The 12,272-nt window shown below is 44.5% G+C and overlaps 2 protein-coding genes across 2 annotated transcripts in view; both read right to left on the bottom strand.

Moving 5' to 3' along the window:
• The window catches only part of LOC143510004 (DLA class I histocompatibility antigen, A9/A9 alpha chain-like), a 78,733-nt gene that overhangs the window by 58,855 nt on the left and 7,606 nt on the right, over positions 1-12,272 (bottom strand). The window lies entirely within an intron of this gene.
• Positions 1,761-5,427, bottom strand: LOC143509992 (uncharacterized). The gene is made up of 2 exons (XM_076998932.1): positions 5,385-5,427; positions 1,761-5,290 (listed from the first exon to the last, which is right to left on the bottom strand). Exon 2 carries the CDS (start codon positions 5,142-5,144, stop codon positions 2,784-2,786), a length of 2,361 nt encoding a protein of 786 aa, XP_076855047.1. The 5' UTR covers positions 5,145-5,290; positions 5,385-5,427; the 3' UTR covers positions 1,761-2,783.

The following is a 12,272-nucleotide window of genomic DNA, read 5'->3' as shown; positions in this document are numbered from 1 at the left end:
ACCCCAGGGACCGATCAATGAAGTAAGCAGGTTTGTTGCTTCCAAGCCCTTTCTATCTCACATCCCGAATCAGGATCCAGGTAAAATTGCACATAGTTTGTTATGCGAGGGCCAACGCTTATTGTTAGTTTTACAAAAGGGGGAATGGAGAGTATCTGGATTATTATCATACAGATTCACACTGTATTTCCTCTGATTTCTGTCTTTCTGGTTAATGTCAGGCATTATTTATTTACTACATTTTCCCTTCTTATTTCTGTTTTCAAGAAATAGTTCACAGATCTGCAGCCAAGGCTATAATACTGAATACTCAAACCCAGAAATGTTTTCTGGTAAGTGTTGTGTCACTCAAAAGGGTTGGGGCCTCATTTAGTAGACGTTGTAGTATTCCAGGTTATGAGCAATGCACACTCATTTAAAATTGTGTTTTATAAAATATGGACTGTACTGACACTGGTACTAATGGTCATACCCCAAACACTTTAGCTTTCCTCTTTTCTGTTTGAGGCAGTTAAGCATGATGAGTTTTCTATGGTAATTTTAGGTGCAAATCTGTGCATATTAGTGTCTCTAAATGTATGTCTCCACTTTTAGCTGCCAACCCCCAGGTACAAAACCAAGACAAAAGATTTGCTGATCTTAGCTGGTCTGTTCCTTCCAGGCCCTTTGATCCTTTTGTCCTCAATCATAAGCACATGGTAAAAAATCACTCACATGATGATGATGTGCTGTCCAGGGAGAGCATTTCTAACAACTAAAAATGTCAACTTGGCAACCTGTATTCAGAGACTTGTCTCTTTTGTATTTCATCTCGGGCTTCTCTCTTTTCTAATATTAGGCATTACTTCTTTTCCTCATTCTCCATATGATGGGAACAATTCACAGATCTGCAACAATGAACATGAAGGAACACAAGTTATTCCAGGTAAGAGCTGGTATACAGCTAGTATACAGCTAAATGTTCTTGGGATCTTTCTGTTCGGCATAGGAATCACCAAACACATAGCAACAACTTTGTAACGTCCCACCAGATACCTGAACCATTATAGCAATCAACTAATAATTTTCACATTGGGCACCATAGCAACTACTTGCTAAAATCCTATGAACTACCTTAAGTAAACCCCTCTTCAGCTTGCTACATAGTCACTGGTCAAAATTCTTATAACAAAGGACAACTTTATGTGGCAGGAATATTATACTTCTGAAACCTACTACTATATTGATTTTCACAAACACAGTATACATATAAAGATTTCACATGTATAGATTGGTATCAGACAGTGATTCTAGATGATTCTAGATGATTCTGTGTGTTATTTTTCCTGTATGCATTTTTTGTTTAGGTGCCAATTCTCAGGACCTTTTTGATGGCAGAAATGCGGCTGCATCCTCCTTGCTTACTTGTCCCAGAGGGATGGGAACAGAAGAGAAATGTGTTTTCAGGCCACAATTCAGAGTTGGACAGCATAGTGGCCCAATCTCTTGCTCAGGTGAACTATTCGTGTTCTCTGGTCATGCTTCACCAAGCCTAAAATGCAGCCATATTCAACTTTAAGCTTGTTTTGGGCCCTAAAGCTGAAAGGCATGAACTTTATTTAAACATTGTGGAAATTAGTGTGAAGACTTTTTACTGGATTTGTATTGTCTTTCAGCTGCAGAATTACACATCCTGCTTCTGCTTGAAAACATAAAGCAGCAAGTGTCACAGCTGTGAGCGACTGTTGGATTTCTGATGACTAGAGTAGGGTCCACTCCACAACTCCAGTGTGAAATGCCTGAAGAATTCCAGTTTCCGTTGGACAGCATAGATGAGGTTGATCAGTTTGAAGCGTGGATACAGTGTCCAGAAAATGTAGAAAGAAAAAACAATCTTGTAAGTATGTATGTTAGCTTTCAGTCCATTGATGTACAGTACAGACCAAAAGTTTGGACACATTTTCTCATTCAAAGAGTTTTCTTTATTTTCATGACTATGAAAACTGTAGATTCACACTGAAGGCATCAAAACTATGAATTAACTATGAATTAATTATATACTTAACAAAAAAGTGTGAAACAATTGAAAATATGTCTTATACTCTAGGTTCTTCAAAGTAGCCACAGTAGGTGACTCAGTAGGTGTTTTCTACCAGTTCTGGCTTTTTATTGACTCTTGACGGTGTATGTAATGGTAAAACAGTTTAGGGTTTGTCCTGTAACCCCTTGCCTCCAATCTCCAGATAGATTGTCTTTACCACTCAGGAGAGGGCAGTGTTATTGTCGGACTCGCAGCTGGCCTCCAATAAATCCAAAGAGAATCGACTTCTGATTGATGCTGATATTTATTGCAAGCAAATGTTTAAACAAAGAAAAAAGGAAAAAACCAAAGTAACAAATGAAAACAGCAATAGTAGCATGAAGTCTTTGCGTATCCCCAAGTAAGCGGAGTTGCTCTGGTTAGCAGGCCCCAATGGCTGCAGGCCTCACAACAAGCGAACTGGAGTGCCAACTGAACCAGCTGAGGTCAACAATGGTATTGCTGGTCTGCCCCTCTCCGGCTCTGCATCTCAGTCGCCAATTTATAGGAACGGCTCACCTATAGAGGGCGCACACTCAGAACAAACCTGCAAATATGACACGGCTCCTACACACCAGCCCCTTAAATGATCATAGATCAATTATTTTAACATGGACAAGAGGAGCCACAAAAATTATGTCAGTAAGCAGTCGGTATAAACTCCTACATGAATTGCATGATGTGCAAGTGGTACTTCCCTTTTAGTGTAACCAGGAGATAATGATCATTCTTCTGCCTCAAGAAGTCGACACAACTTGGTAACGGGTCTTTCGAGGAATGATGTTTTGGTCTTTAGCTTAACGGACCGAATTAGCCCTTTGCCGTCAGGCTTGGTCTCCAAAACTCTTCCTAATGGCCAGGAACCCCGAGGAGCAGTGGGGTCCACTACTAGGACAACGTCTCCAACATTTAGGTTCTTCTTAACCGTTCTCCATTTCTGCCTTTCTTGCAGTAAGACAAGATATTCTTTGGTCCATCTGTGCCAGAACAGGTCAGCCATATACTGGACCTGTTTCCAGCGACGTCTGGCATAGAGATCGGACTTCGAGAAAGTCCCAGGAGGTAGAATCGGCATAGACTTAAGTAGGAGAATATGATTAGGGGTCAATGGTTCCAGATCATGTGGGTCTGAGGACACCGTAGAGAGGGGGCGGCTGTTAAGGATTGCCTCTACCTCGCAAAGCATGGTCTGGAAACCTTCATCATCAATAGATTGCTGACGGAGTGTAGAGTTCAGCACTTGCCGAACAGAGCGAATGAGCCTTTCCCAAACGCCGCCGTGATGGGATGCAGCTGGTGGATTGAAGCTCCATTCGATCCCATCAGGAAGTAGGGACTCTCGGATCCTTTCCTCGTTTAATGACATCAGGGCCCGTTTTAGCTCCGCATGAGCTGCCACCAAGTTCGTCCCATTGTCGGACCTGATGTGCTTCACCTGGCCTCTCCTACACACAAATCTCCTCAGCGCATGAATACATGAGTCAGTATCCAACGAGTAAGCAACTTCCAGATGTATTGCTCTGCTAGACATACAGGTAAAAAGAACTCCATACCTTTTTACAGTGCTTCTTCCCCGCCTTACTTCAATAGGGCCAAAGTAATCCATTCCCACATTAGTAAAGGGAGGGAGATCAGGCAGGATCCTCTCCAGAGGCAAGTCCGCCATCTTTTGTTCACAAGCTCTGCCCTTCAGCCTTCGACATGTGACGCATCTCGAAAGTACCTTTCTTGCAACAGAGTTGCCCTGTAAAATCCAATATCTTTCCCGCAGCTTTGAGAGCATGTGGTTTCTCCCACTATGACCGCTGCGCTCATGAATGTGTTTTAACAGGAGAATTGAAATGTGGGACTCTTTGGGCAGAATACAAGGGTGCTTGGTTTCCACAGGCATTGCAGATTTATGCAGTCGGCCACCTACTCTCAAAATGCCGTCGTCCAGCACGGGATCCAGTCGGCAGAGATTGCTGTTCCTATACAGCCTACATGGGTTAGAACCCAGTGATGCAACTTCTGTGGGAAATGCCTGTCGTTGGACGTAGGCAACGACAGCCCGTTCTGCTTCCACAATGTCATTCGCTGTAAAGAGCTGACCACCAGTAGAACTCCTGAAGTCCTTAGACTTGATACCCATCTTTCCCCTTTTAGAACAAGCACCATGCGGTGAGGTGAATCCTTTTCCTCCTTTCAACCTCATGGTCAAAACTCTTTTTAGTCTGAGATACCATGCCACTGCTTTTAGTAGTCTCATCCAATCGGAGAAGTACAGAATAAGCCGGTCTGTGGGTGTTTCAGCTTTCACCACAGCGGCAAACGCGATGGCGTTCTTCTTTGTCTCTGGATCTTCTCGAGACACAGAGCCCAAGGCTCCAATTGTTGGCCAACTGTCCTCAGACTTCCAAAGGAATTCAGGGGCATAAAGCCACCTCCTCTGTTCAAAGAACCTTCTTGCGTTTATTCCTCTGGAACAGTCATCAGCAGGATTGTCGTTGCTGCTCACGTATCTCCATTGAGACGGATTTGTATTGTCTCGGATCAGCGAGACTCTATTTGCAACATAAGTCTTAAACCTTGCTGAGTCATTTGCAATGTATTTCAACACTGTTTGGCTGTCAGTCCAGAAAATCGAGGGCTTTAAGTGGAGGTGCAGTTCTCTCCTAAGCAACCTGTCTACCTTCACCAGCAGTGCTGCAGCGGCCAGCTCCAGTCTAGGAACAGTAATGGTCTTTAGTGGAAGGACTCTAGACTTTCCAAGGACAAAGGCGACATGCACCACATCCTGTTCATTCACTTGTCTTAAATAGCTGACAGAGCCATAGCCACTCTCACTGGCGTCAGCAAAGTGGTGCAGTTCGACACACCTCGTCACTCCATAGCCCTGGGGTTTCAGACAGCGTGGCACACTGAAGTTCTTGATCCTCTCCAGGCTACCGGTCCATGCCATCCACCGGTCAAGCACAGGCTGCGGTAATGGCTCATCCCATCCAATGCCTCTACCGCAGAGCTCCTGTAACAACTGCTTGGCTGGAAGAATTAGAGGGGCAAGAAACCCAAGAGGATCAAAAATGGAGCTGACAACGGATAACATACCTCTGCGGGTGTGCGGCTTTTGGCCTAAGGTGATGTTGAAACGGAACCTGTCAGAGTCCACACACCACTGCAGCCCCAGTGCTCTTTCCACAGGCAAATGGTCTTTGTCCAGGTCCAATGACTTAGTTCCCTTGGCTCGGTGTTCTACGGGAATGGATGCAAGAACAGCCCTGCTATTGCTGACCCACTGAGTAAGCTGAAACCCACCTCTACTGCACAATGCAGTAAGATCCTGTACCAGCTGAATGGCCTCCGATTCTTTGGCCACAGACTTGACACAATCGTCCACATAAAAGTTACTCCGAAGGGTCTCTGTCACCTGAGGGAGAAAACAACTCTCATTGTCAGCAGCGGTTTTTTGCAGAGCAAAGCTTGCAATACTTGGGGAAGACACAGCACCAAATATGTGTACAAGCATACGGTGTTCCCTTGGGTTCTGACTGGTGTCACCTTGTGGCCACCAGAGGAATCGCAAATAGTTCACATCAGACTTTGCCACCCTAACCTGATGGAACATTGACTTGACATCAGCCATGATTCCAATAGGCTCTTTGCGGAATCTCATGATGACTCCGATGAGGGAGTTGGTCAAGTCCGGACCCTGGAGTAGTGCCGCATTAAGAGAAACACCGTGAAAAGAAGAAGCGCAATCAAACACCACTCTGAGCTTTTTCTTTTTAGGATGGTAAACACCATGGTGTGGTAAATACCATACTTTTCCTGGTGATGTTACCAATTCCTCCTCTGGAACTTCCTCAGCATAGTCATTCTCCAGGCTGTCATTGAGAAATGTGATGTAGTCATATTGGTATTGCTCATCCCTTTTCATTTTCCTTTTCAGGCTTTGCAAGCGCTGTTCTGCAACTTGCCGATTGTTCGGCATAAACGCACCGGGTTCCCTAAAGGGCAAATTCAGACTATAATGTCCATCGTCCAAGAAAGCTCTGTTGGCTATCCCTAAAAACTGCTTGTCCTCAATAGACATTTCAGTCTTTTCCTGTGACGCAACCTCATTAAAATCCCGATTATACTGTGAAATCAACAGCTTTTCCAGATCCACCACAGAGATCCTATTCACAGTTGCACAGTCACCACTAATAACAGAACTTCTTAAGGGCCCATTTACAACCCACCCCAATCGTGTCCTGACCGCATAGGGACCCCCGTTTTGGCTATTAACAACCTCCCAAGGTTCTAAAAGGTTAGGGGCATTCGTACCAATCAAAAGCTCTACCTTGGAACTGATGGTGGGGAGAGTTATCTTACTTAAATATGCCCAAGGCTTCAAGTCACTTTGCTTGGGAATGCTGTTTATGGTGACAGGCATTTCCTTTTGTGTAAAGGTACTTGGAAGAGAAAGGAAGTTATCGCCATCCAATGCTGAAACCTCCAATCCTGGAACTACATAAGTGGGAACAGACAATTCCTGATTCATAGTCCGAAGAAGAATGTGTGTCCTTTTACCTTTCATATGGAGGCGCGACATCAGCTCCTCAGAGCAGAAGGTGGCAGACGATCCAGGATCCAAGAGAGCGTAGACCTGCAAGACATGGCTGCCCTTTGCTGCCTTGACCTTAACGGGAACAATAGGAAGAACACTCTCTTGATCTCCAGCCCCTATATGACCACATAACTCTGCTAATGCGCTACCTATAACACCAGAGATCTTGTCCGCTTGTTGTACTGTGTTTCTCCCAATATGTAGGACACTTGGATGTGCACCTTTACAAATGCTACATGTGAGACGTTGTTTGCAATCCTTACTGATATGGTTTGTGGCCTGAAGACATCCAAAGCATATCCTGTTGGCCTTTAAAAGGCTGAGCTTATCTTTATGAACTTTCTTTGCAAAATCCTTACAATTATCCAAAGTGTGCTTTGAGTGACAAAGGATGCAAGAAGGTTGAAACTTTGCCTCTTTTAGGGGGAGAGATACACTCGTAACATAGCTAGTGCCAGATGACTTTAAAGGTGGTGACTTCAAGATAGGCTTAAGCTTTCCCCTACTGGGTGTCTGATCTTGAAGATCACCAAAGACTGGATCAGCTGATATAAAAGCTTGTTTTTCAATAAAAGAGACAAGATCTAAGATTCGTACTCTCCGATTACGATGCTCATGTAGCTCATATGCCTTGTTGCGCCATTTCTCTCTGAGCTTGTACGGCAACTTGAGGGTGATGCTTCTCATATTGGATACTGTATCCAGCTCCTCCATATACTCCATATCCTCCATAGCATTGCAGCAGCTCCTGAGAAACATGGCATAATCCTGCAACCCTTTGGAATCCTCAGATTTTATCTGGGGCCAAGAAAGAGCCTTGTCCAGATAGCCACATGAAATCTTGTATTCGTTTCCAAAGTGTTCCTTCAGTAATACCTTTGCCCTCTCATACCCTCTATCGGGTGCCATATATTCACAATTCTTGACCAGCCGTTGTGCTTGTCCCTTATGGCGCATTTCCACTAGGGCCTGCTTGGCGCGGTACGGTTCGGTACGGGTCGATTCGCAACGGAACGGTACGGTCGCGTTGTGTTTCCATTACAATGGTGAACCACCCCAATGTGGGTGGAGTCGCTGTTGGCGCGCGGGTTGTAGTGTCGTGACATCATTTGTATACGACCACAACACCGGTCGACGCCCCTTAACACATAGCATTATTGTATCTTATTTATCTTTATCTTCATTATTGTATGTGGTTGCTCTAATTATTGATAATAATTTGGTATTACTCAAACAGGCTGAACACACCCTGCATAAAAAGCATCAGTCATACAATCAAATGAAATCAAACTTTATTATGAAATATAGATATTTAAAGTACAACATATGTAAATAATATAGTTATAGTTAAAAAAAAGTGCAAAAAGCAAATTACCTAAAAATAACGTATAGCTTTATATGAAATAAATATTTATAGTACTACAAGCAACATTTTGTGTGCTTTTACTGGCGTCTGTCTCGCATGGTGTTCACAAGTTCGCCAAGCACCCCGAGGAAAGACCGGTTGAAGGAAACATTTTCCGCCAACTCCGCTCGCCTCGTCAGTGGAAGGGGAATCTTGAACGTAAAAAATAACAAATATTAAACACAAGCATTCCCGTGAAAGCAACAACAATATAGCGTAACTGCACAAAATGTGTAGCACGTCATCGCTGCTGATGCTTTGTTTATGGCTACAGCTAACTAGCAACTAGCAAGGCTAAGAGCTAGCTATTGTACAGTAGCAGGGGCGGACTGGCATACATTGCTACCGGGGATTTCCCCGGTGGGCCGATGGGTTAGTGGGCCGGTGGGCCGCCGGTAGTTTAACTCAGCCCGTAGAGGAGCCACTGCCGCGCACTGCGGCCCCGGCCCGTAGTCACGCTGCTGTTTAACGGTGCCTATTACCTCCCCCGCTCCAGTCAGACTAACCTGCTCAGCGCGGCCGCGGACTGAGCCTGTAAACACATGAACGAGTTGGACCGCGGACGCGGACTGGGCCAGCTGATGCGAGCTGACGGTATGCAGCGGAGATCAGAAAAAAATCCAACTTGTCCCAGAAAATCCGGGCCGGACTACGAAAACATACAGCAGTTTAAATTGTAGATAACATGTTATTTTAAATGTACTGCTGTCGCCTCTGCAACGTCTAAGGCACCATGTGCAAATTTCCTTAACACAGTTAACACGGACGCAAGTGGCGGTCTTAAAGGTTCCAGAGCACTGTGCACTGTTTTTTTAAGCTATTGAAATTCTTAAATTAAAACTAACCACCACAAATAGGTAAGAGGAAGAAATATAGGTTGTTCTTTAGGATGCACTTTGCGTAAAACAACTTGTTTGGTGGTCTTATGATGGACTATTTAAAAGCCACTATGTGGCTTTGTAATCATAATATTGCTGGAATTAATATTGTCCATATGACAATAAACGCCATCATATACACTACGTGCCATGTATAGATTCATATAGAGTATATATACACACACTAGATTCATATACAGTATATATACACACACACACACACACACATATATACTTATATATATATATAAAGTGGGCCAGTCTGTCAGGAACTCCCGGGCCACTTTTTCTCCCCAGTCCGCCCCTGTACAGTAGTGACTGTGGTGGTAACATTAACTACAAACACAGCTCTAAATTCCTGCGTTTACAATAGATGCGTTCATATTACGTTCATATTACATCTTTTACGAGCCTAGTAGTAAAACTGTGAAATCACAATACACTCACCATTCTCCGTGGCCTCCAGCACCGACAATGTCCAGCACGTTTTCTCTTCCGTTACTGGCTGGCCGGTGACCGTATATGACATCCATTTGCTGGAACCATTTCCAGTGTTTGCGGTTTGCTCCGCTGCGTCCGTTATGGTCCTTCACCGCCCGGTAATCGCGTTTACCTTTTTTAGCTTGGACCGACCGGCACTGCTGAACGGACCGCTGGTAGCCATGAGTGGCCATTAGCGCGGAAACCTCGCTAAAAACCTTTACATTTCTAGTGGCCCCGTCCAGTTCGCCCTGGATTTTTTGATCGCTGATTATTAACAGAAAGGTTTGTACCTCGGCGTTTGACCAGGGAACAGACTTCGCTCCTTGGGTTTTAAAAATGGCTGAGGAGTCCATAGCATAGCGGAGGAGTCGCTCTCCTGACGCAACCAGTGACGACACTCCCTGGCCAATCAGTGTCCTGCTGTTCCTCCACGTCACAGATCTGTACCGCTTCGGAACGGTTAGAACCTCGAGCGAGTCGGTACGAAAAAAGTACCCAAAGAGGCCGGCTCACAGGGTCCTGGTACTAATGGAAACACTCACAAACCGTCGCGAATCGAACCGTACCGCGCCAAGCAGGCCCTAGTGGAAATGCGCCATTAGTATACTGAATCAGAAACTGCAAGCGGTCTCTACTGTTATCAGTTTTGCGTTCAATCATATTCTCAATGGAATGAATAAAGGACTGATACTCAAGAACATGGCCCTCAAAAATAGGAATGTTACCTTGTGGCAATGTAGACAGAAGTTGTTGTTTCATGAGCATCCTTGTTAACTCACTCTGGTTTTCCAAGATTTTATCCACGTAACTTTCATGCGAAGAACTGGATTGAGTCTGCTGGTGAGGCACAGCAGGCTGACCAGAGCCTGTGGCTGGATGGGAAGTGAAAGAATGGGTAGAAGGAATGGTGGTAGGAACAGCAGAGGGGAGACTACGAGCTGAAGTGTGTTGTGGTTGAGTCCTCACTTCACCAATGGCTCTTGGATAAAAGGAAGACCTGGTATAATCAGCATCTGAGCCCACATCAAGTATGGGAAATTGTACATGAACGCCTGCTTTAGGCCTGACTGCTGGATTGGACGTTCCATAAAGATTAAGAGAGCTGGTCAACATTTCACCCAATGGAACATGTGTGGCAGCTAAAGTGTCGGCTGTGGCTTTGATGGCTTCAGCACCTAACAAAGGTACTGATACTAAATAAGGCTCAGCTGCAGCCTTTTTTAAATAGTTTATTTTCGCAGTTGCTGCATCTATCTCAGCGCTCAATTCTAAAGTTTCCCTCCTTTTCCTAAGCTTTTCTTCCTGTTCCTGAATAACATGTTTCTCTTGTAATTTCAAAGCTTTAGCCATTAAAGCAGCTCTCTCAGCCTCTGTGTTAATGCGCAATGACTTTGACGTCTCACTTGATGCGTTTGATTCCGTTGACTTGTGCGATGCAGCGTCGTTAAAGTCGGACTCAGCATCAACATTATCAGAAAAAACAGTGGTAATGGAACTGGGATTCTCCACAGCCATAATCCATTCTTCCACGTTTGCGGTAAAAGCAGTTATTTGAGCTCGTCTTGACTGATACCATGTTTCATCGTCTTTAACGCGCTCTTCCTCATTTAACATACCGACGTAAGATGTATGTAATTCGTCAAACTCGGAGAGGTATTCACTGAATTTAGACATGTTTACCTTCACTTTATCAATATAATCTTTGCTGGCCATCAACTGATTCAAAATGTTCATTCTCCGAGTGATATGAGACATTTATCCAGATCTGGCTGAGCGCAAACGTGCCGCCGTGTCACCATTCAAAGCGTCGGTCATTGCCTTCTCAGCCATACTTACTGAAAAAAGCCACTTTCAAAAATCACAAAAATCGAACCAAATTCACTAAACGCTACAGGACTGGATACGTTCAAAAGCAGATACAAACAAAATCGCAGTCCATCATCTAAAAAATCTTAGACCGAATTTACTTCTAAATTCCTCCCGTATTATGTATTAACGAGAAACCCATCCAAATCTGACATTGAAAGGCACGAACCTCCGTTGAAGCATTTCATTGTTCAACTTGCCATTGTGAGGCCGCAGCTTCCTGTTGTCCTCAAACAAGTGCAATTCCAAGGATTCAATCCGCGAATAATCCACAGCACATTGTTGACGTACTGTAATGGTAAAACAGTTTAGGGTTTGTCCTGTAACCCCTTGCCTCCAATCTCCAGATAGATTGTCTTTACCACTCAGGAGAGGGCAGTGTTATTGTCGGACTCGCAGCTGGCCTCCAATAAATCCAAAGAGAATCGACTTCTGATTGATGCTGATATTTATTGCAAGCAAATGTTTAAACAAAGAAAAAAGGAAAAAACCAAAGTAACAAATGAAAACAGCAATAGTAGCATGAAGTCTTTACGTATCCCCAAGTAAGCGGAGTTGCTCTGGTTAGCAGGCCCCAATGGCTGCAGGCCTCACAACAAGCGAACTGGAGTGCCAACTGAACCAGCTGAGGTCAACAATGGTATTGCTGGTCTGCCCCTCTCCGGCTCTGCATCTCAGTCGCCAATTTATAGGAACGGCTCACCTATAGAGGGCGCACACTCAGAACAAACCATTAAAGCTGCAAATATGACACGGCTCCTACAGTGTATATATAGATGCAAGCTGTCGGTGGTTCATGTATTTTGCATTTATGTGTGACCTCTCCGTCGGGTGTTCGACCGCCCTGCTCTCAATGACGATGGACACAGAGTGCGGGGATGTAACTTTTATTTCCACGACAGTGTGCTGAGCATTCTGCAAATGAGCGTAGCGACAGTACACCGTTGGTCTGGCTCGGTCGGCAATACAGGCACGGCAGTGTGCAGAACATTC

The sequence above is a fragment of the Brachyhypopomus gauderio genome, chromosome 3, assembly GCF_052324685.1.
Source record: "Brachyhypopomus gauderio isolate BG-103 chromosome 3, BGAUD_0.2, whole genome shotgun sequence".
Lineage (NCBI taxonomy): Eukaryota > Metazoa > Chordata > Actinopteri > Gymnotiformes > Hypopomidae > Brachyhypopomus > Brachyhypopomus gauderio.
Note: the sequence above shows the minus strand (reverse complement) of the source record. Positions and strands in the feature narration are given on the sequence as shown.

Bases quoted from the DNA above. Each gene is read 5' to 3' on its own strand.
- LOC143509992 (XM_076998932.1), bottom strand. From the start codon at position 5,144: ATGTTATCCGTTGTCAGCTCCATTTTTGATCCTCTTGGGTTTCTTGCC.